The 22,679-nt window shown below is 42.3% G+C and overlaps 3 protein-coding genes across 6 annotated transcripts; all 3 read left to right on the plus strand.

Annotated features, from left to right (window-relative positions):
* The first annotated feature begins 135 nt into the window (after positions 1-135).
* On the plus strand, positions 136-7,694 carry LOC105283688. 4 transcript variants are annotated; one of them, XM_026973192.1, is made up of 10 exons: positions 136-558; positions 1,551-1,603; positions 1,673-1,834; positions 2,067-2,395; positions 2,557-2,719; positions 2,833-3,064; positions 3,388-3,516; positions 3,773-3,927; positions 4,020-6,263; positions 7,566-7,694. In XM_026973192.1, the coding sequence occupies exons 4-9, from the start codon at positions 2,225-2,227 to the stop codon at positions 4,043-4,045; spliced, it is 876 nt and encodes a 291-aa protein (XP_026828993.1). In that variant the 5' UTR covers positions 136-558; positions 1,551-1,603; positions 1,673-1,834; positions 2,067-2,224; the 3' UTR covers positions 4,046-6,263; positions 7,566-7,694. The 4 variants fall into 4 exon arrangements, with proteins under 4 accessions (XP_026828993.1, XP_026828994.1, XP_026828992.1 ...); XM_026973191.1 differs by having other exon boundaries at positions 139-558; positions 3,385-3,516; XM_011346655.2 differs by lacking the exon at positions 136-558 and having other exon boundaries at positions 583-1,834; positions 3,385-3,516.
* LOC105283689 (PAN2-PAN3 deadenylation complex subunit PAN3) lies at positions 6,708-11,267 on the plus strand. Its single transcript, XM_011346656.3, has 8 exons — positions 6,708-7,830; positions 7,916-8,176; positions 8,463-8,838; positions 8,912-9,028; positions 9,114-9,353; positions 9,585-9,867; positions 9,953-10,307; positions 10,393-11,267. The coding sequence occupies exons 1-8, from the start codon at positions 7,753-7,755 to the stop codon at positions 10,507-10,509; spliced, it is 1,827 nt and encodes a 608-aa protein (XP_011344958.1). The 5' UTR covers positions 6,708-7,752; the 3' UTR covers positions 10,510-11,267.
* Positions 11,268-11,719: 452 nt separating this feature from the next.
* LOC105283685 lies at positions 11,720-22,636 on the plus strand. The gene is made up of 5 exons (XM_011346652.3): positions 11,720-12,029; positions 18,155-18,294; positions 18,498-18,647; positions 18,750-18,905; positions 18,989-22,636. Exons 2-5 carry the CDS (start codon positions 18,156-18,158, stop codon positions 19,021-19,023), a joined length of 480 nt encoding a protein of 159 aa, XP_011344954.1. The 5' UTR covers positions 11,720-12,029; position 18,155; the 3' UTR covers positions 19,024-22,636.
* The last annotated feature ends 43 nt before the right edge of the window (positions 22,637-22,679 follow it).

The raw sequence follows: 22,679 nt of genomic DNA on the forward strand, positions 1-22,679 counted from the left end.
ACATGTAAATTATAAATAAATATGTATAATACAAAACTTATTTATATATATATATACATTGATATGTAATAAATTATATAATAATTATATTAACATTAATATATATATTAATGTTAATGTATTTTACAGTTATTAATGTTAATGTATAAAAGATACGTATACGTATCTAAATACGAACGACCGCATATTGTCTTAAAGAATACGAATTGGTGATACGATGATAAACGTATGCGCATTTCAACCACTCGCATACGCAAAGTTACGAGTGAGTTAGAGAATCGAGCCCCGGACAAATATCGTTAATATTCTCTCAGGAACGAGCGAGATACGGCAATAACAACCAGTAGAGCGTACGAGACAGTAATAGGAGCGAGCGAGAGGGATATAATAATAACAACATATGAGAACTCGATCCTGATAAACTTTTTTTCCACCCTGTTTACTTTCATTTCGCTCGCTGTTACCGAGATGGATATATCGACGCGCGTGTTCGCGGGTAAATTCGTCAGAATCAGAAGCGGCTCGGCGAGGACGGTCGCGAGGCGACTCGTCTCTTGGGTAAGTGGTCCTCATTTTAGTTCTCGCGTCAGTATAAACTGCTGGATAATTTATTATACAACCCCGCTCTCATCTCACCGGAATAATTATTTACCATATAAATTTCGACTCGAAATTGCCCCTGTCGAAAAAGCCTGAAAAGTTATCGTGTCCCCGGCTGACAACACGGCAGCCGTTCACATTCTCGTCTTCACGTTCGCTATATTATATTTTTACAATTTACAAATATAATTGGATACATCATCTTCGAAAAATACATTCGCACCACACATGCATATTACTATTCTGCTCTTTAGAGAATATTCGTTTCTCTATAATAAATCTGGAAACAAATTAAAAACTTAAACAATTACACATTTAAACAATCAGATATCGATATAATAAAATAATAATCATTAATTTTTAATAATATTTTATAGTTTTATAGTATTATCAAAAATTACTGAAAGAGATATAAAATTTTATATCTCTTTCAGCAGATCATCCTACTGTTCCTTAGATTCCATAATATATATGCTTACACTGTTCCTCAGATTCCAATATGCTTGGTTCAATGATTTGCTTTGACTTTGCTCGCTTCTCTATAGACAACGGATCCTGAATTTGCTTTCGTTTATGCAGATGCAAGACGCGTACCTGAATTTTGGCGTACTCACCGATGACGAGCTGGAATTGTTATTCAATCGTAACGGCGAGATCGCATTGTTAGTGCCCGATTCCTGTGTCTTCCTTGTACCGTAACTGGCTGATCCCAATCCCTAAATCGCAAAAGTTCTTCACGCAATCTATACATATAACAATTTATATCCTGTACCATTTATTATTTTCTACTTTGTGTTACCTTTTATCTTGCTCTAAAATTTAATCCAAATCAATCTCATGATTAATCACAATTAATTAAAATTACAGAAGAAATAATTTTAATTTTCTGTCTTAATTAAAATGCATAGAAAAAATAATAATTTGTTTTGATATAATTATATTCTTTGTAGTGACATGCAAAATGTGAACAACAGAAAGAGAGACGTCAGTGAAATCGCAGAAGGTAGGATACATCACATGTATATAATATACATTTTTTGTTATATTAAATTAAATTAAATTTGGTTAACAGAGGCCCATCGAGAGATGCAGTCGCCTCGGGGAATCCTCAGGTATCCTCCAGTACTTGCGCATGAGTCGACAAGTAAATCTAAATACGATGGCAAAAGTGTCTGTGATTCCGCAAAAACGACAGACACATCCGCAAGTGAAAACACCTACAAAACGAAGACGTGTACGTATATTTATTCATATATATATGTATAATTATTATGACTAACACATCATGAGACAGTGTGAACAATTCAAATTAATAGATCAACTGTTTCTCATTGTTAATCACATCTTTTCTTTCCTTTTTTGTAATTTTGTCACCCTTTTGTCTTGTTCTCCTCTTCGTATAATCGTATAATAATATTATCATTAATTCTTTTACTTAACTATTATTTTTAATATGTTATTTACAGTTATCCTCTGAGAATGTGCCTCCCGTTCCATTGGAGGATGTAGTAGTAGCCCAGATATCTGCCACAGCAAGCCTCCTGTTCCTTTGGAGGATGCGACAGTACCCCAGATACTTGTGGAAGGGACAGTAGCACCAGCTTCTCCATTACCCGAGGAACAGATGCCTCTCATACAACAAGCTGAATTAGACATGGAACTGGAACCTGTGCATTCGAAGTTCTTCAAAAGCAAGAAGCAGCCAAAGAGAGGCAAAGTTATCGATAAGAAAATCAGATTGGAGGACAAGTCGCTCAAGGAGTGGCATCAGAATACAAGGATTCATTGCAAATCTGTGGGTTTTCAGATTACGTAGTTTTGCAGGATTTGCACGCATGCGAATTAAAAACAAAAAAACGTCCAGAAACGTCAATAAATAAATACAATATCGTAAACATTTTCGTCTGATGGAGACCACAGGAGTTTCGATTATAAATCACTCTTCCTTATTTTCAGCAATTGGACTTACCACAAGTGCATCGTCCGCCACCAGCGATGGAACTGTTCGATCGACCTTCGCACCAGCCCAAGCGATGGGCCAGAAAACTGTATGATCTGTTTGCTGATAACGTTAGAGGCCCATTCACGGCTCCAGACCAAGAGGACGCAGCCACGTCAAGTATGATGTAGATCTGTGTAGACAGTGAACAATTTTTAGGCATTTACGTTAACGATGTACGATATAAATAAGATATTGCGATGTAACCCGAAGGACTTGCGTATTTCTTTCAGTGCAAGAAATACGAGCCACGACGAGCAGGCTGGATCATCCTACGGAGGAATGGAGTACGCTTAGAAAGTTGCAGGCCACGACTGCTGCCGATGGTACTGCCATGGAGAGCATCTCGAATATCTCTCCCACCGATTATGAAATGGCAGAAACGGCAACGGTACACAGCACTCCAGAGGCATCAACGGTGCTGTTAGCAGAGGCAGACATGGCCATTTCAGAGCAAGATATTAAGTGAGTCTCTGTATTATCAAAGATTACGAAGATACAAGAATACAAAACTAATTAAAATCGTACAGCCAAGTAGATGATGCGATTGTCGACATACATATATTTTTATCATTTATCTTAGAATTGTACAATATTCGAAAATTGGAAAGATCTGAATATTATACAATTTTAATTGATAAAATGGAATTAATTAGCAGTATGAAACTAATGATCAAGAATCAAAAAGTCAAAACTCGACTAGTAGTTTTTATTTATCATTATTATCATTTTTCTCGGCACTTCTTCCTGGGTTGTTGAATATTTATTTAATTTAATTATTTCAGCAGCGCCGTGCAAGATGTCGAGATGAAAGTAGATGACGCGGATGAAGACAGCCTCCTCGATGTCAAAGTTATGCTGGAGAAACGATGGCGTCAATGGGAAATAAGAGATCGCGTCTCGAAATCTTCCACCCCGTAATTTGAAGTTATTTTCTTTTTGCTAGAGCTTGACGTAACAACGTTCTAAGTTGTCAATACTGATCCAGGCTTTTCATAGACAAATACTTGGAGAATCGATAATCACGAATTGAAAAAAAACAGGATCTTTGAGCGCGCGTCTACTATGCAGTTTGCACGATACTCAGCGCGTTGTTGTCTCAAGCCTGCTATGAAAAAATACTGTTTGGTATATAATAAGAATGTATAATATTGTTCTTATTGTCGACTCAAGGATTGCGGCGGAATCCGTACATCTGACAGTTCAGGAGGTTCTGGCTATGTTGGAGGTCTTGTGGCACGATCGGGAAATTGTCAGATTTAACGACCTCATCCCAAGAGATACATACTCGACAAACGATGTTGTTCATGTTTTCAAAATACTTCTTGGTAAATATCTCCTCGTTTACAATATATTCTAATGATGATGATGATAAAAAATAATGATCAATATTCTCTAAATTAATTCTTCTTTATTATAGTAATCCAATGTCCGAGGCACGTTTGATTAATAAGTTAGTTTCAATATAGAACTTAATGCGAAGAAGAAGCTCATTCTGCGACAGACCGCTTGCTACCGTACTCTCTGGATCGGGAAACTTTAATTCGACTAAATTGTAAAATGTATTATATTAATTGATTCTCAAATACTAACGCCGACTTATTAAATTATTTATTTTTCGGATTCATTATAATTCTTGTTTTTTCTATTGTATTCTTTATTGTTTTGTTACTATAATTATTGTTTTGGTCAGTATAATATATTTGTACAAATACTAATTTACCTAAATACTGAATTATAACGCAGTATTGTATCGCGGCTAGAGTTAAAATGTGAAATAAATGTCGCAGTATTTTATTAATTGTGGGATGTTTCACTTTTCACCTTCCGCAAATCTAAATTTTCATTTTGAAATACACGTACATGGATTAGTAGTAACAAATATTTTATTTCTAATTTATATAGATTTATATAGATTATATAGATTTATGTAAATATACAATTGATTTTTACAGTATAAGCATTTCTTACGAAATAATATTAAAGAACTATTGAAGTTTATAGAAACTTAACTGGCTGCTTCTAATTTATCATAGTGACATAATCAGTTAATTAATCATTAACTGCAGTTAAGTTTTTATAAAAACACTTTTATGAAATTAATATTTTAAGATTCGAATATCTCTGTATATAAAATAAATAACGAGGGACCAATCACACGTATTTAGAGGTACTGAATGGCCCATTGAGCCGAAAATGATAAAAAATTAATTTTCGTCCGGCTAACTTCCCACAAAATTTTCTTTTTTTAAAACAAAAACAGTATTAGCCAACAAAAATTTTAATTAGGCCAATAATAACCGACAAACGACCAACAAACGATTCGTAAAAAAAATTAAAAAAGTAAAAGTTGCCCGGCTAACTTCCCGGAGGTCTTCTTTCAAATAAAAAGGAGCGAAGAAAGTGTTTTGAAGCATTTATAGCGCTAAATGGATCGCGCCTGAATATCATGAATATGATTAACAATATTGAATAATGTTGAAATTACTATCGATACATATCGATCATGCCGATCTTTTTAAATTCTTTGTAGTTGCACTTATTTCTTTCTAGTTTTCATTTTTCTCCTTCCTCTTTGTTTTTTTACATAGAATATCTACTTCATATCAAATGCAACTTCAAAAAATAAACATATGATAAACCACCGATATCGATAAACTGAGATAGTTGCAAAACAACTATTTTCCTAGGACTATTTTTTTAAAACACATTTATTTGATATCTTTCACATACGAGTCAAGGAAAACAATATATTATTTCATAGATATTTTTAAATATTTCTTTCCAAAAACAATATTGTGTTTCGTACAAAGAGTGCAGAGAAAGTACATAAACTAGTTGCGTTTCTGATAAAAGTACCGTTGATTGCAACCAACTTCAGAGTAATACAAATGGCTACTAAAATCTTGAAATTATCGAACACTGATTCTTGCCGCAAACAAATCACGTTAAAATGAGTACAATTTCACATGCGTTGCATTTTTCAGTATGAATAAATGATAATAAATGATGAAAGCAGAAATAAATTCTTATAAATAAATTATATTTGGGACAAAAATACATATATATATACTTTGCTATCAACGGACAGCTGTAACTCAACGGGTGAACGGCATTGGCCATATCTTTCTTTCCTCATCAATCGTCGGGAAAATCACGATGTAAATTCTGGAGCGCCTTTTCTCACGCAGAAAACGCATCGCACGTGTGTGCCTGCGCGCACCGCGAGCGGCTCCGAGCGCATATGCGCGACACATGCCCGGCGACACGCGGTCCGGCGTGCGTCAAATTGCGTCAAACGTGAAAGTAAACGATGCATGTATGGTGTGCAGCAATTGCTCGAAGGAGAATACAAGTGTACAAAGCATCAGGCCTTTCCCAGTTTTGGACGAAAGGCCTCGAAAAAGTGAGAGGTTCTATCCTCGTTGATTTCGCCTCAAGTCCAATTCTCGTTTGCCGAAAGCGAGGCAAAGTCCATTCGGAAAAGCACGTGATATCCCGATGTGTGATTTCAAACTGTCGCGCCTGTAATCGACCGTCGCCATTCTTCCTACGTTCCATCCACCGAAGAGACAACAAGCAGCCGCCGCGGCGCGGGACAGCTGCGATGCGATCGAAGGGAACCGAGCGCGATGGCTGGCGGGAGCGCGCGCTTTCGCGAGAGGTGAGTAGGGGGGAGGAGAGGGGCAAGCGATGGCGAAGGAGGAGCGGTTGGGGGAGGCGATCTGGATAGGCGGCCGATACACACACACACACGCACTAACTGTATACGCGCTACACGTATACATATCACACGCGCGCGCACATACACACGTACGGAGAGAGAGGAAGCTAGAAGGGGAGAGAACTTGCACCGTAAACACGCACGCACGCACGTAACGGCCAGGCGGAGCAAACGGAGTGGACTGTGTGCGCTTTCGTCTTTAGCATCTGCTGAATGGAAGCATGCTGTGACACGGTACAGTCAATCGCGCCTCGCGTATTCTCGCATGTAAGAGTAACAGGAGAAGGAAAGCACCGACGGCGGCGGTGGCGGTTCATCCATCCATCCGTCTGTCCGTCCGTCCGTCCGTCCGCTTTCGTTCGTCTACCCGTTCGTTTGTCCGTACGTTCGTTCGCCTGTCCGTCCGATCACGCAGACGAGGCAGCGAGCCGCAGAATTTCCGCGTCGTTGCGCCGCTGGACAAGGCAACGCGACGACGACGTGACTCGACGGAACGCCAACGCGAAACGACGCGAAGCGACGCGCGACCAGCGGCGTACGGTGACAGGCGCGAATTGGGTTATGTCGGTTTTGATCGCGTTCAACGTAGCCGCGTTTCGCTCGCGCGCGCCTTCCGGACGCGCCAGCGTTGGCACGTCCCGCGCGTAGTTTTTTCCCTGTCGCGTCGTTCCGAGTATCGCGGGTCAGAATCGTCCGCCGTCGCGTGCACTGTCCCTGTCGGCCTGTTGTCAAAATCAGCTGCCATTGCTAAGCTTTGGCGCTCTCCGCTGTTCTTTATTTTCGTTCGCCATGCCAGCCTTCGCGTCGTGGAGTCTTCGTCGTTTCATTACGAAGCTTGCTCGCGCTTCTCCCTTCAAATAATCCACGTCTCCAAATTGTTCGCAAATTTCGCGATCTCCTTTCTGTAACTTTCCCTTCTTTCGTCGGGGGAGATTCACCGGCGATTTCATCGCGGAATTGATTTTGACATGAGTTAGTTGGAATTGTGGTCAAAATGCAGTGTCTGCGGTGTCTTACGTGAATTCGCTGCGGACGGGTCTTTGTTCCGTCGAGAAAGATCAGATTTGTGGAACGCAAGTGAATACCTTTGTGCTACCGTGTACCGAGTCCGTTGAAAACTTAACAAAAAAATTGTCTCTAGATCAATAAAGCAATTATTAAATAGCTACTTATAATTGCACTCATTTGTATTACCTGACAATTGTGTGCTTCTGTGAATATTTTTATTCATGGTGCTATAAGGTATGTTGCAGGAGGCAAGTGCTCCCATTTATATCCAGAACGTAGAGAGAAGAAAATACCAAGAGCAATCAAGCAGTAGAAAAATCATAGTGAGAGAAAAGTGGATGGTGAAGTTAGTTAAGGACAGTAGAGAGAGCAAGGGTGAAAGATAAGAACGAAACTGGTAAATGCAGTGGCTGAAGAAACGATGGACCCATCAATGTTTGTTGCATACACTCCTCAAACAAACGGAGTTCCATTGGAGTCCAAGCTTGCTACCTACATGGTAATTCATCGTTCCTCGCGTGATTAATGATAATACAACTGAGCAAACGCTTCGATAATCCTCGTGTATAAATTCTTCCATACAGAATCGCCAAAGTCCTGGCCTAGGACTGAACACGAGTTCTATGACTAAACATCTGTCCAATCTTTCTCTGGACTCGCAAAAGAAGGTAACTGCCAGTCCCGAGTTTGTGCCAGGAAGAGGCCTTACAGGTAGCAATAGCAGCTCGCCAAATCTTTTTAACAACTCCTATACGCACTCGCAAGAGAATGTAGGTGGTACGACATACTTTTATCTCGGAAACGCCACTAGCGATGCTGTCGGAGCTGAGGATGGTACTGAAGCTGTAAGTCACAATCTGTATAATTAAGCAACGACAGTGCATTAGTGTCTTTTTAGCTCTGTGCCTGCGTTCGCAAGAATAATATGCTCTCCGTTTCTTTAATATTTTAACGAGTGCAAAGCACTTGAAACCATATAATTAATCTAAACAAAAAAATATGTTTAAACAGAGAAATATTTTGATTTGTGAGGATAAACGCATCAGGCAGGCAGCACTAAGGCACTTGATTATTTTTATAAACTCGAGTAACAATTGTGAGATTTTCATGCTTTTATTTCTCTCACGTTAGATCGGACCCGTGGCAACAGGACAGATCGGCTACGTTTATCCGGGTACACCGTCGCACTTGCAACCCGTGAAACCGGTGAAGCCACCGTCGTCCAATAATTCCTCCGCACCCTCCACACCACCTCCCCAAGCAACCCCGAGCTTCTTCGTCAGCGAGAGTTTACGACTGGACATACTGCAGAAGAATGCGCTGACGTTGGCGCAACCCGACGTAGTACGATTTCCTGACTTGCCCACTGAGGTTGACAGTTATCACGAACTGTGTCCTTTAGAGCCGATTCACAAACCAGCCTCGACAGTCCTTGGGTATCAAACATCCACGTACAAGGCTACCAACATCAAGACTGGCACGCGGTACTGTTTACGTCGCGTGCACGGTAAGTGGCTTTGCATAGATGTTTTCGCAGAGTACCAATCATTCTCATATATTTAATAATTTGATGCTCGTAGATTTCCGACTTGCCAACACAAAATGCATGGTACTGGTCGACATGTGGAAGCGACTGTCGCATACGAATCTTGTTCAGTTGAGGGAAGTCTTCACTACCAAGGCGTTTGGCGATCATTGTGCGTATTTTAGAGAAGCACATCGTCTTTCGCTCGTTATCGCGTTTCGTATGATTTTACTAAGCTTGTTTTTCCTTCTTCTCAGCCATGGTTTTCGTATACGATTATCATCCCGCTTCGGAGACGTTGTTAAACAAGCACTTTGCAACAACGGAGCTTAACGGTTACACTGATCCATTCTCGTCGGATCCGAATGCGCCACGGCCTTACAGCCATACCAAGAACACGATTCTGAGGCAGCAACATAGCAGTATGCTGCCGGAGAGTGTTATTTGGAGCTACATCATTCAACTCACTGCCGCATTTCGTGTTATTCATGCCGCTGGTAAGGATAGTGTTTCATTGCTCCCTGAAAAGACGATGGTATCTTGTTTTATTATCACTTATGATATTGAATTTTATTTATAGCACTGTATGTAATAAGATATTTTAAGATTTTTGTGAGTTAGAAATTGCATTACTTAATCGAATTACACGTGTATTAAATATCGATTGAATTTTGTCTATTTATCTTGTTAGTTTAATTAAGCTTTTTAATCGAAACTGCACTCGACAGGTTTGGCATACAGATGCTTAGATCCGACTAAGGTGTTGCTTACATCACGGACGCGACTACGTTTGAGTTGCGTCGCCATTCCGGACGTGGTCACTCTAGATGGAAACACGACGAATCAACTAAGTCTCATTCCGCATTATCAGCAGGAGGATTTAGTGGCGCTCGGCAAGCTGGTTCTAGCGCTGGCGTGTCGGAGTCTCATCGCCGTCCACCGCGATAATATGTCAGCCTCCATCGAGTTGATCACACGTTCCTATTCGACGGACCTTCGAAATCTTATTCTGTACGTAAAAATTCGCGACTTTTCGACCAGCCAATGATTTTATCGCGTTTACAGCGTTACTCGATGTAATGGCATTGCTCTTCAGATACTTGCTGTCAAATCAGCCCCGTAAAAGTGTCACGGATCTTATGCCGATGATCGGCGCGCGATTCTACACGCAGCTGGATGCCGCCCAGTTACGGTTAGACGTTCTGGAAAATGAGCTTGCCAAGGAACTAGAGAACGGACGACTGTTTAAACTGCTTGTCAAACTGGCGACTATCAATGAGAGGCCAGAACTTAACATGGAACCCACGTGGGCAGAGACGGGCGATCGTTACATGCTCAAATTGTTTAGGGACTATGTGTTTCATCAAGTGACAACGGATGGAAGGCCCTGGTTGGATCTGGCGCATGTCGTAGCTTGCTTCAATAAGCTCGATTCGGGTTCGCAGGATAAGGTAGGCACCTCTCGACAATCATGCGCGAAATTAACATCAAACAGGAAACAAAAGAGGAAATATTAAAAGAAAATAATTGTTACAGATATGTCTCATGTCTCGGGACGAACAGAGCGTTCTAGTGGTAAGTTACGCGGAGCTACGACAATGTCTGGAAACGTCGTTTGGAGAATTGGTACAATCTACTAAGGATGCTGTCTAAGAGAGTGTCCTCGATAGCGCATACTCCGAACCATAAATGTGATATCACCACTTAGCGGTACTATCATTTTACTCTTTATCGCGATACTGGAAAGTGAGAGAAAACTGTCGGATTGTGTCTGGTGATATATGAGAAATAACGCGCAACTCAGTTTTTGTATACATAATTTTGCTCGTCGAATCAATTATAGGTATGAACGCAAGAGTAAAGTGCGTTGCATTTAGGATGTAAGACGTTGAACCTCCGGGTCTTTAAGTCAGAGGATCTTTGGGTTTTCTTTTTTTGGATTTTCCAGTTTCGATCTCAGGATCTTTAGAGAATTGAAAATTCTCATATATTTTATATTCGATATTTCGTTCGATTTTTCGATTTCAGAGTCCTCGCATATATCCTTGGTCTCTTTGCATTTCGAGAAATCTGTCGTATGGAATACTTCCATATCCTTCGATCTTTTTGGGAGTCTTTTTTCTGTTTATCCTTGGATCTTTTCAAGTTTTGATCTCTTGAAAGAGCTAGAAACGCGCGAAGGGTATCATGTGATTTCGCGAATCAACTAGGGTTTGAATTCGCTCGTAAACCCATTTACGGTACTATACAAAAATTGTACACAACTTAATAATGCAGTAAATTCTTAAGGAATCTTAAGACAACACCTAAACACGCTCGGTGTCTAGGATAGAGACCTTAGTTTTTAGGATACAGCATTAATGGTAAGCATTAATTTTGAAATAAATGTTTATTTTTGAAAGCAATCCTAATAAACGGTGTCTTTACTTCCCTATCATTGCGAATTGCGATTATCTTAAGTCTTTATCATTTCGCGATAATATTTATTTATTTTCTGCGGAACAATATATCATTTTATCATATCATTTTGCACATCATCGAACAGACTCGACGACTGTCTACGTACTTTATCATTTTAATGCAACATGTTACAATTTTCAGTGATGAATACTCTGCGAGTTTGGTCTCTCCGGACTCATTTTGGAGCATCCTGTACAGTTCTCCCTCTGTAGTTCTACTGCTATTTATTCAATCGTCTTTCTCTTTGCTAGGAGGGATGATCACCATGACGACCATGGCGAAGAAGGGGAAGATCGACGGACGGGATGCGGGGAGGATATGCACGATGCTCAACGATGCTCGAGGGATGCTAGATTCGCGACCGGGAGGGGGATGACTCCGATCGGCGGACGACGGTGGCACTGGTGGCAGTAGTGCTGGTGACGGCAGCAACACGTAGTAGCGGCGGTAGCAGTCGACGGCATCACAACGCCGAAGTGACCACGTACGTAGGGAACGTCGCAGAGCGATCCGTTCTCCGTTCCGACGCGCTGATCACGGTGCACGCAGTCGCATCACGGAGCGGATTGTCCCGTCCGCGGCATCCACCAGCCCTCTCCCGTCGTCGAGCACGGCTACGTCGTTTGCGGATCGCGGCTACGGAATCGCTCTGCGGAAACACGCCTGGAAACGCCGATCGAGCTTGGCCCGGCTGCTTGGCATCCCCGTGACAGGTAAGTTTTCTCGTGAGAAAGAGAAAGGGTGAGAGAAAAGGAGACAGAGAGAGGGACAGAACGCGGAACGACGACGCCGCCGCCGCCGCCGCCCGGCGCCGCTGATCGATTTTCCGCGAGCGGACGCCCGCGCGGAGACCCGCCCCTGAATCGTCGCCGCTCTCCTCGTCTACGGCGCGCTGGAGATCGGATAGAGTTTTTTGCGCGCTCCGTGCCACTGGTCGAGCGACCTGTCGATCCGAGATGCAACGAGAGGAATCAGGACCAGGTGCCTTCGCTGCCGTGCGCGCGTGTCCGCGACGCAACGGCACGATCGATGCCTCTTTTTGCTCGTTCGCTCGTTCGTTTGTGCGCCCTGCTCTCGCTTTTAATCTCGGTCTTGGTCCGAACTCCCTCTTTCTTTTCCTACATCTCACAATTCTTCACAGAGCTTTTCTCGGGCGATTCTCAAGCGCTCTGCAGGGCTCGCAGCGTAGGAAACGCGCGAGTTCCACGCTCGAATTCTTCTAGAGTGTCCCTTGGAGCGCAATGATCCTTGAATCTTTTTTTGACGCATCGAACAATCGACCGAGACTCTCTAGAGATAACTGAAAAATGGCCAAGAATCATCCGTGTCCGTAAGGTGGTTTTTATCGAGGAAAACGTAAAAGGAGCACCTGGAAAAACTGTCACGCGATCCCACGTCGAGATATATCGATAGTTTCCAGTTAGAAGCGATAAGTGGGGACCGTTATGTGGATCATGATCCGGCGATACATAGACAAGTAGAGTTATAGCGGGACCATATTCGTCACTCGGGAGTTCGAACAGTCCGACGCTTCAATTTTCACATTTTCCGTAGTCACAATCTCCACAATCTCTCCATAATCTTTCAAGTGATTAGTCAATCTCCGCGGTCGTCGAGCGGAGTCCACTCACTTTGCTCGGGGGCGGCAGAATAAATTCCGAGCAGCAATAATCCCGAGACGCGCGGAACGAGCGAAAATGATGGCTAATTCGTCTTCGTTGCTTTCTACAACCACGCGTGACCCACGCGTAGGTCTCCGTACGGAGAGCGACACAGCGGGTTTTTTAGGGCTGCGGGAGGCACGCTGTAACCTTTTAACCCCTCATTTTCGAGCTATTTATAAGCGCGCCGTGCTGCGCGAACGTAATAGCAGAGTCGAGGCCGAAAGCCCGTTTCTAGGCGACATCCAGCAGTTTTTTTTTTACTTTCTAGAATTTTATTCCCGTTGGTTCGTTGAGCAGTTCGTTGAGATCGCGTTAATTCTGCTCTACTTGTACCATAAACGCGTAGAAGGTATCTACCTAGTTAAAAATCTATCTAGATAAAAAAAGATCAAATCAGGTTCCGCTGCGAGACGGGCCGGAGCGACTGATCGACGAATGTGCCTGCGGCGAATTACTTTCGTATTAACTTTTCGATCGACCTGTAGAGTTGACTCCAAGAGAGTAGAGAGAAGAAGACAAAAGAAAGGTCGAAGGGTGATTTATTTATGCAACTTGATATTTCTGTCCTATCGTCCGGCGTTGATTTAGAAAATCAACGGTCAGCCTTCTTACGATGATAAAATTGGCTCGCGAGCCGTATCATACGTAAGATTAACGTGATAAACGCATACAATTTTTAAATAAACAGAGATTATTAATCAATATTTCTGAATAGATAATTCTCTCGTTTCTCGTTTCGTAACACTTACGGTTGCCCAACTGTTCTTATAAATATCCGGATAGAATGTAATATGCTTAACGGATAGAGTTAATTTCTATAATAACAATAAATAGCAAGTTTGAAATTCTTTTACCGCGCTTTTATATACGCGAGTAACAATCTACAAACAGGGAAATGATAGGAACGTATGTTTTTTTTCCAAGTTACAAACTTAAGAAAAGTTTCTCCTAGCTATGAACTTTGGCAATAACCCTTTCGCAGATTTAAATAGACACTCTGGACTTTATTGAATCCCCATATTCGTACAGTGCTCGCTTCCTGTAGACACGTAATGACCGTACTGAAGGAAATAATGAGATAAGATTTTAAACTTTCACAATAGAAATTCCGAAGGATAGCCAGCGAGTTCCAGAGATTGGACTGCAATCCAAAAGGCACCTCACATCCCAGGGAACGTGTTCGTATACGTGAAATAAAAGCTCGACGGAGAATTTTGAGCGCAACCGAAGGATTTATCAGTTTAGTTCGTTATCCCTCTCGCGAGAAACGTGCATTCAGCATACGTTTCAAATGACAGTAATAAAGAGCAACTTTAATTCATACCGTCAGCCTTTTAGTCTGGTATCGCGCGCAACAGCGTCGTGCTTTATCTACAGGTTTATTTTTCTCTATTGATAAATTACGCTGAACGTTCTTACGTTCTCTGTACGGTTTTATATTTTTAGCGTGACGTGCGCGCGCGATATTTCAACGGCTTCACTCGAGGCATGGCATGGACAGGTTTTTCTTTATTCGCGCTTTTTTTCCCCGCGCGCGATCGGCTAAATGCTTGTTTACTCGTGCGGATGCACTGTAAAGAAAATTGACGCTCTGTGTTCATCGCTAGCTGCCTAATTTTTCATTTTCATTAAGTAAGTCTCTGTGACCCGACCTTCGGTTAAAAATCCGTGGAAAATGTGACTGACAATGAAACAAAGGCTTCATCTTCCAGGGGTGCTGCGACGTTCACACGCGCAGGAAGAGAAAGACGAGAGCACTCCCAAATCGAGCGTACGAAGACTGACTTCCTGGCGTATATCTGGACATCGGGCAACGTCCCCTTGCTCTCGGATGTGTCGCCCGCATGTCCCCGCCGGTCTATATTCGACGACATATTATCTGCTTTGTCGGCCGATATCTCACTCGCTCTCTCTTTCTTTCTCTCACCTTCTCTCTTTCTGTCTTTCTCTTTCTCTCTCCTCTGACTCGTTCCACGTCGTCGACCGTCGTTGCTGGACCGACAATGGGTTCGACGGCGAACTTGAACAAGGCAACGTCCGCTCGACGTCTCGTTCGCCCGCGTTTCCGGCGTTCCTGATGCGATGATAATTTTGTCAATTCCGTCAATCCGGGCGCGCCGCCGCGGATGATTTTCCAAGCGATCCAGCCAGCAGATCGTTTGAATATAAACGGAGATTTGTGCGAGGGGTACCGGCCAGCGATATTGTCCGTGTGGTTCTAGCAAGACCGCTGACGAGTGCTGATTGTTTCAATGTCGACTAATGGGGAGGAATGATTGTAAGGACACACGTACACGAATGTCAAATGTACGGTACCGAGCAAAATCGCGACCGTATCGTGCAACCACGATCCTCCGGGATTTCAATTGGGCGAAGCTTCAACTTTGCCAGATGATCTTCGCTGAATCTTCCCAGGCCCACGTCCTCGGGCTTGTACTTTAATCTCTCTCTGTATTCCAGAGTGTTTGAGCCATATTTGACACGCGTCTCTACTCTCTGATCTTCCTGGGGCTGAGCCCTCAGGGATCTCAGAGGGCTTTGATGTCCTTGGTCCGCAAGTCCACGGATCCGTGTCTCTGAATTTTGAATGCTGTTCTACGGATTTGGAGTAGAGCAACTGAGATTATTACTGAGATACGGCTGCTTATCCATGAATCCAACGGCACACACAGGGAATAATCCATCATCGCCGATGTAAAAGTGTCGGTCGTCGAATCCTCCCTGCGCGCCGCTCTTCTAACTATCAACGCCGATGATTAATTAGTCCTGTGGCCTTGCTGGTCGTCGCGATCTGTCACCGTCGGTGGCGCATCGCTTCGCATGGAAAGCGACTAAGCATCGATCTAAGGAAAGACCTTGAGCCAATCGTTTATGCGTGCATATCATCGCGCACCGGAGGGTGTTATCGGAGGATAAATCAATCTTCAGCTTCCGCATGCTGGATCGGACAGGCCCAGTAAGGATAGCTATCTTTTGCCGGATTTCTGGTACATTGAAATCAGCATTTGCACACTATGGACTGATGGAGTGCCGTGGACTCTTTTTATAATATTATAATTTTGTTGTAGTAACGAGTTAGAAAAGAGAGGCGAAAACAGTGTTACAATACAGCTTCTCGAATGATTTTATCATGGCAGTATTAGTGATACGTTTCTTCGTGGACGATTGTTGAAACGGTTAGTATAAACGTTCGCTCCGTACGTGCTCGAGTTTCGACGAGTTGCGTTGAACGGTTGGTGAGTTTTATTCAAGTTTTTGCTGAGTTTCTTTCTCGTATTCCGATCTCGGACATAGAGCAGCAAGTCGCGATCAAATTGCGCTGAAAGCTCAAAGATTTAGCTGGGTCAAAGATAGGGAACGTTGAAAGTGCTGCTTCGAGATCAGCAACATCATCAAGTAACATAAAGATACATAGAAAATTAATGATAAAAGAAAATTGCGCATACTGTGAATTCTTTCACGCTGAAATCACAAGAAAGAATTTTTTTACACTGAAATCCACATTTCTACTTACAAAGAATTTTTATTAAAATGTTAACAAAATGAAAAGAAAATTTTACGTTAACGTTGATCGAATTTTGAAGCGCATTCTGCGCCTTCATATCGAATTTCGCGAGAATTTATCTTTGTTTCTTCCGTATTCCATAGTTTTAATATCGACATATTCATCAGCAATCGTTACACAATTTTTGAAAGAAGAATCGTAGTGCTCAGGCAACTTTCTTATCTTAATCGTCAAATCCAATTCCAACGAAATCTTTTATCTTGTAAAAATTGAAATTATAATTTAAACTGCAAGAATATGCCAGCCATTCAGAAAAGTATGACAGATGAACTGAAAGTAATCCCAGAAAAAGCTTCTTGAAACAGCTTTAACAAGTGGCAATCACTGAAAAACATGTACAAAATAAAATTGAAATAAATACGTTAAAGGAGCTATAAAACTTTATAACTTGGAGGGAAGAACACTTAGAATATTACTTTTACACTTGTATACTTGAAGTCCAAGAATTTTATTATCACACTATGCATAATTCGCCTTGCTTTGCTAGTTTGCTGCATTTAAGTAATTATTGTTATCGAAGCCGGCGAAAAGCCTTCCCGACTATCACGGAAACGCGGACAAGATTGTCGAAACGGGGACGACATACAGCCGGCTAGAGAGATAATTAAACTATTTAGAAATGAGAAATTGAAACATGAATTGTTCGCGTTAGTGAAATAAAATTTTATTTTCAACCCTGTGTCTGGCTGGTTTAATGATTCCGTTCGCAGCGCGAGTGGCACAGAACGATTGCACGCCTGCAGCTAATTATCCTTTGCGGTTCTCGTTAAGAGCCACTTGTCACCATCCCGACGCTCATCGCGGAGAGGAGGCCGAGATAATCGCAATGAATCTTAACGAGAGCGAAGCGCATCGCCCCGAAAAGTAATAACCGCGCGTTAACGAACGCCAGCTGGGATTCCGCGAATTCAATGTTGGTGTCGTGATGCCTTTCCCATTCGTCTGTCAGTTTCTTGTCGTGTCATGAATCGCGAATTATCGGCAACGACGGCGAATTCCTTTAATGAAGATTGATGGACCGGAGTTTTAATTAGCGTCAACATGAAGCCTGGTATAAAGGAACTTGATGGGATTGAGAGCGATGAGATTGAGGATCGAGTGCTGTGAGAACGAAGCATCATCGTGAGAAACTTATCGCAGGGCTTGATGATTTTTATCGGTATCAATTTGGCACAATACTTGATTCATCGGTCGAGCTCAGGCACTACGGTCATCTCGCTATCGCTTAGTTAACGATTATTAATTATTATATTTCCGGAATCTCAATCAAGAGATCCGCTCGCTGCTCAAAGGGAGAATTCCTGCGATTATATAGGATAATCGAATTTGCATTAGGATTTCGGACTAGAATCCTAGAATAGTCGAATGACATGTTTTAATTTATCGCGATGCAGAAACATGAAGATAAAGATACTAAAATACATGATTATATGTTTTAATATATATAATTTAGGTCTGCACATTGTAGGTTCAAAAATACTTTTAATATCCTGGAACGATCCTGGAATAATCCGCCCTCAGCGTTATGGGCTCCTCTTAGCGTATTAATTAAAACGATTTCCATTATAAGAACGAAGCTTAACGAGACGTTTTCTTTTTTCCTCGACAGAATGAAGTTATGCTGGAGTTTGGCTCTCGTGGCCATCGCCCTGTCGATGATCCTTACAATCGCCCGAGCGGAAAGTGATCTGTGGGAGGAGGACGACAAGGAGGTCCTTGTGCGGACAGTGCGCGGAACTAAGGAACGAAGTGAGTTCTTTCTTCTGTAATTAATGCACGAGTTATGCAGTTAATTCTTTCTTTCACTATTTTATTAAACGGATCGTTTGTATACAGACGGCATAATTAAGCTATTTCTTTTATGAAAGTCTTTGAAAGTTTCTGCGTACTCGCGTTTCGCTGTTCGCTACGTCCAATTGCTTTTTATTGACGTTTCGCGTCTGCTGATGCAGCATCCGGCAGTTCATCGTCGTGCAGATACGTAAAGAGTCAATGGTCGGAATGTGACCCGAACACCAACACACGATCACGCACCCTGAGCCTGAAGAAGGGCGACAAGTCCTGCGAGCAGACCAAGACCATCCAGAAGAAGTGCAAGAAAGGTAAGTAGTAATATATTCGCGTTAACCGTTAACGCATCCGCGACGTGCTACAGGAAGCACGTTCGAGCAGGCACGTACTCTAATCTCAATTGTTCGCTGCAGCATGTCGATATGAGAAAGGCGCGTGGAGCGGATGTGTGAATCAAATGATGACGAGAATCGATAATCTGAAAGTGAACAGCGACACGTCCTGCGAAAAGACGCGACGGCTCACTAAGAGGTGTAAACCGGAGACTAACACGAAGAAATCCACCAAAGGTGATTATTCAGTCAAGCGAATTTTAGTATTTTACACGAAAGAGGTCGAGACGCAAGAAAGCGCAGATTCTTTGTCTTTTCAGGGGAACGATCGAACAAGAAGTCGAGCAAGCAGTAATCATCCGCCAATCTCCGATCATCTCTTCTAATCGGGCAACGAAAGCGCACTCTCATCTCCTCGACTCTTACCTTTACTCGATCCTTTGTCCAATTGCCAATTGATCGCGAGGCAGGGCACAAATGGAAATCTGGATGGCGGCGATAGCCGCCAGCCGAAGCATTTGTTATACATACTGCCTGATGAATCGTGCATCTCGGACGCAGCGATGCGTACTGCGCTGCACAACTGCGATCGCCCTCAGCGATGCGCCGCCGTCGTTTGATTATACAAGTTAATTACTGTTAATAATTCGGGATGGCATGCACGTCTCGGTGATCACTTCTGCTCCCGGCGGAGGTCATTAACCCTTCCGAGAGCCGCGTTGTTTAATTGTTGTTTCTGTACCGCGTTACCGCGGCGGTTGCAAGTTTATAGAAAATATTGCTCTTAGCTGTCGCGCTGATTGGAACAACTCCTCCGTATGTGCAACCTATTGACATAATTCGCAACAAGTCCCCTCATAGAGGAGCTATTGATCGCGTAAAGGTTTTTCTAAAAATGGACGCTGACGAGAATCTTGGAAGGGTTAATCTTGCGGGTCGCGCAATCAGCCGGAGAATCGATCGAGCGGGGTGCCGATAATGTCGTGTGACATGTTCGAGATGACGAAAACCGAACACGGCTGTTTTACGTCAGACACGATGCAGTGATGTAGTTTGTTGCGATGTTTTCTTCGAACTCACGCGACTTGGAATTGCAAAAATTCGGAGACCCTTAAAAGCTCGAGCGTTAGATTCCAGCGTGTTCTCGCGGAGTTTGCATCACTGATTGTTCAACTGATTGACAAGCGCAACACACCCTAGAGCTTCCCGAAAGAGAACTAGAAACAGCCGCCATTTCGGCGGCTCGCGAAAGAGGATAAGATCATTTGCCAAAGCTGTTCTCTCGTCTTCCCGCAGCGATTATTAATATTATTATTGTTTATCATTATCACACATGAGAAGCAGCAGTGACCTCCCCCTCCTCCTGCCCCCTTTGGCTTAGCTGCTGATCCATTTAAAATCATGTACAATGTTCATGTTTGTCATACTAAACAGCTTTCATTCGATTGTCACATAAATATACAGTGTTTGATGTTCAAAGTAACTGTGTCCTGTAACGTGCGCGAGATATTCCGACAATTATTACGCCGTCGCGAAGGTTCACCAATTTGAATCTGAACGAGTGTTGGAGGATGCGCGAAAGGTGGACGGCATCCTACGATTCGGAATTTTCGTACTTGGGTCACGGCTAATCAAAAAATTGTCAAAATCAAAAGAAGGAAGACGATGAAAAAGGAGCCATATCAAAACAATAATTGAGAGTAAAATGGGTGAAAATGGCGATATACGTATACACGTGAAGCACAGAATGTTCGCGCGAGCCTAATGAATTTTCCTGGAATCCTCCGCGCCTCTCTCGACAGGACGTCGTCACTTCCGATGTTAATATTCGCAGTTAACGTTATAATAATGTATCAAATGATAACTGGCAATATGGAAACTCGCAAGCCAATGAGCATAAAAATCAAACTAAAATAACTCGTCGTCTCGTTGTCTCGTCAAATGTGCATGCTCCTGCATGCAAGAGAGAAAAAGAGATCACTTTCGACACCGTGAAAATCAAATCCCTTCTCCCTGCATACAAGATTGTATTTCTTTCTAAGTCTAGGTGTATACGCAGAGGCTCGTCGGTGAGAAGAAGTTAAGCCGTTCGCGCGTTTGGTACCGCACGCGTGTGCGATCTACGTGTGCGACACGTTTCGAAAAGTGCGTGTAGAGTGATGCGAGGAGAAAATATTTTCTACCATGTAATTCCTCACCTCACGGACCTTTATGACTTATGGAAGTTTGCTTTTGAGCTCTTACACGAACGTCGCGTCGCGCGTATATATCAGAATTAACTCTTCTACGCGCGGCGGATATTTTAACCGGATCTCTGAGGATTAATTTGAGAAATTAATGGATGCGTCGCGTATGTGGAGTCGCGCACGTGTCGTCGCTAAGCGCCTAGGTCTAGCTCCCGTATTACAGCATATCATCATTACGCGTAAAGCGAATCTATCGATAAATCATAAGATAGCGTTATCTCTGTTCTATGGGCTCTTCTCTAATTACTATTAATCCTTCATCCCCTTTTATCCTTCCCCGTTAATCCTTCGACCGGTAAATTCAATTCCACCGAATTCTCTATTCCCGTTCAAACTAACCCAAGTCGAAGCATCTTGCAAAAGTGCAAAGTTGCAGTTTCACAAGTCGCATCGACGAGGCCAGCTTATATTTTAGTGTACGCGCGATGTGGCCGGAAGTGGACTCGTATGTGCCGGTTGAAAGCATTAAATGTCTTCGATGAGCGTTACATCTATTTTACAATGAGCGCTAATTACATACGCGATTGGAACCATTCGCACACATAATTCTGCCCGAAGGATTCTTTTCTTTTCCTTTGAAACACTCGAGAAATGTCTAATCCCATCGCGCTCTTACACGGAATGCCATGAGTCATCCTTTTCAATTCTGATTACCGTGGGATTTTCCGATTGTAATGATTGTATAGGATTGCGTAATCCTCAAGTGCTTAATTGCAAGTGTGCAGTTACCTCTCGATGTAGAATAGGTGTAATGAGTATTGTGCTTGACTTCTCTGTGTGGAGCTCGCAGGAGGCTCTCCGTGTTTTAATCGCATTGTAACATAGCATGATAGAAGGTACATCAGTAAAAAAAACCTAGAGACTAATTTTTCAGATCCTTCGACAATTACACGAGACGTTCCGCGGAAGATGCACGTCGGTAGCGAATTTTTATTCTTAGAGAAATTACGGAATGATAATATTATGGATATTATTTATATTATAAAATTATGGAATAGATTTCTAGAGATAAACTAGATATAAAAAGGTAAATTAGATTTTGTATGTCGGTACTTTGAATTGCAAAGGTGCTAGAGAATGATCGATCAAGATTTTAATTCGCATTTCAGATCGCGCGTTGAAAGTCTTACGAGAAAAATGATTCCTTTCCGTATGTCTCTTGCGGACGATTTTCGATCATCCGCGTGCAGTTTTTTGGAACGTCTCATAGATATTCTAGATATATTACGATAAGAGAATTATTTAGAGAATTTTATTCATTATTATAACTAAAACAATTAGTGTAGACGGATCGCCGTTCTATTACGGACCGTTAAGTTTCATAATTGATCTTGTTGATTTAACGTTAGTACAACTATATAAAGATTTGCAACAAACTCTTTTGATCATTTTGCTCGCCGAAAATTTTCTACGCATTTCGTTAACGTAAGGGGAACGCAACTGCCTTCCAACGATTTAGATAAATGAATAATTTGTTTAAATCGCTGACCCACGCGTGGTTGTTTCACGATTGACATTATTCGATCGCTTAGATCGTATAGTTTAGGATAGTTCCTGAATTTGGTGTATCGTAGCTCGATGAAGTGATTTTCTTTACAAACTACTATAAAAGTTGTATAATGCATCTACTTACTTATTGAAGTAATTGTGTAACCATTACACATGTAACAAAAATCCAATGTTGTCAATAAAAGTAAAAATATTATATATATATGCACACCAGATGATACGCATTCATGTTGCGTTGATCAATATTCTGGAGTAG

This window comes from Ooceraea biroi, chromosome 10 (genome assembly GCF_003672135.1).
Source record: "Ooceraea biroi isolate clonal line C1 chromosome 10, Obir_v5.4, whole genome shotgun sequence".
NCBI classification, from domain to species: domain Eukaryota; kingdom Metazoa; phylum Arthropoda; class Insecta; order Hymenoptera; family Formicidae; genus Ooceraea; species Ooceraea biroi.

Excerpts from the sequence above, each read along its gene's own strand:
- LOC105283688 (XM_026973191.1), top strand. The coding sequence starts at position 2,225 with ATGCCTCTCATACAACAAGCTGAATTAGACATGGAACTGGAACCTGTG. Across the intron at positions 2,396-2,556 it reads CAAGGATTCATTGCAAATCT|CAATTGGACTTACCACAAGT; the intron begins GTGGGTTTTCAG and ends CCTTATTTTCAG. Across the intron at positions 3,928-4,019 it reads TGTTTTCAAAATACTTCTTG|TAATCCAATGTCCGAGGCAC; the intron begins GTAAATATCTCC and ends TCTTTATTATAG.
- LOC105283689 (XM_011346656.3), top strand. The coding sequence starts at position 7,753 with ATGGACCCATCAATGTTTGTTGCATACACTCCTCAAACAAACGGAGTT. Across the intron at positions 7,831-7,915 it reads CCAAGCTTGCTACCTACATG|AATCGCCAAAGTCCTGGCCT; the intron begins GTAATTCATCGT and ends TCTTCCATACAG. Across the intron at positions 10,308-10,392 it reads ATTCGGGTTCGCAGGATAAG|ATATGTCTCATGTCTCGGGA; the intron begins GTAGGCACCTCT and ends TAATTGTTACAG.
- LOC105283685 (XM_011346652.3), top strand. The coding sequence starts at position 18,156 with ATGAAGTTATGCTGGAGTTTGGCTCTCGTGGCCATCGCCCTGTCGATG. Across the intron at positions 18,295-18,497 it reads GCGCGGAACTAAGGAACGAA|CATCCGGCAGTTCATCGTCG; the intron begins GTGAGTTCTTTC and ends CTGCTGATGCAG. Across the intron at positions 18,906-18,988 it reads CACGAAGAAATCCACCAAAG|GGGAACGATCGAACAAGAAG; the intron begins GTGATTATTCAG and ends TTGTCTTTTCAG.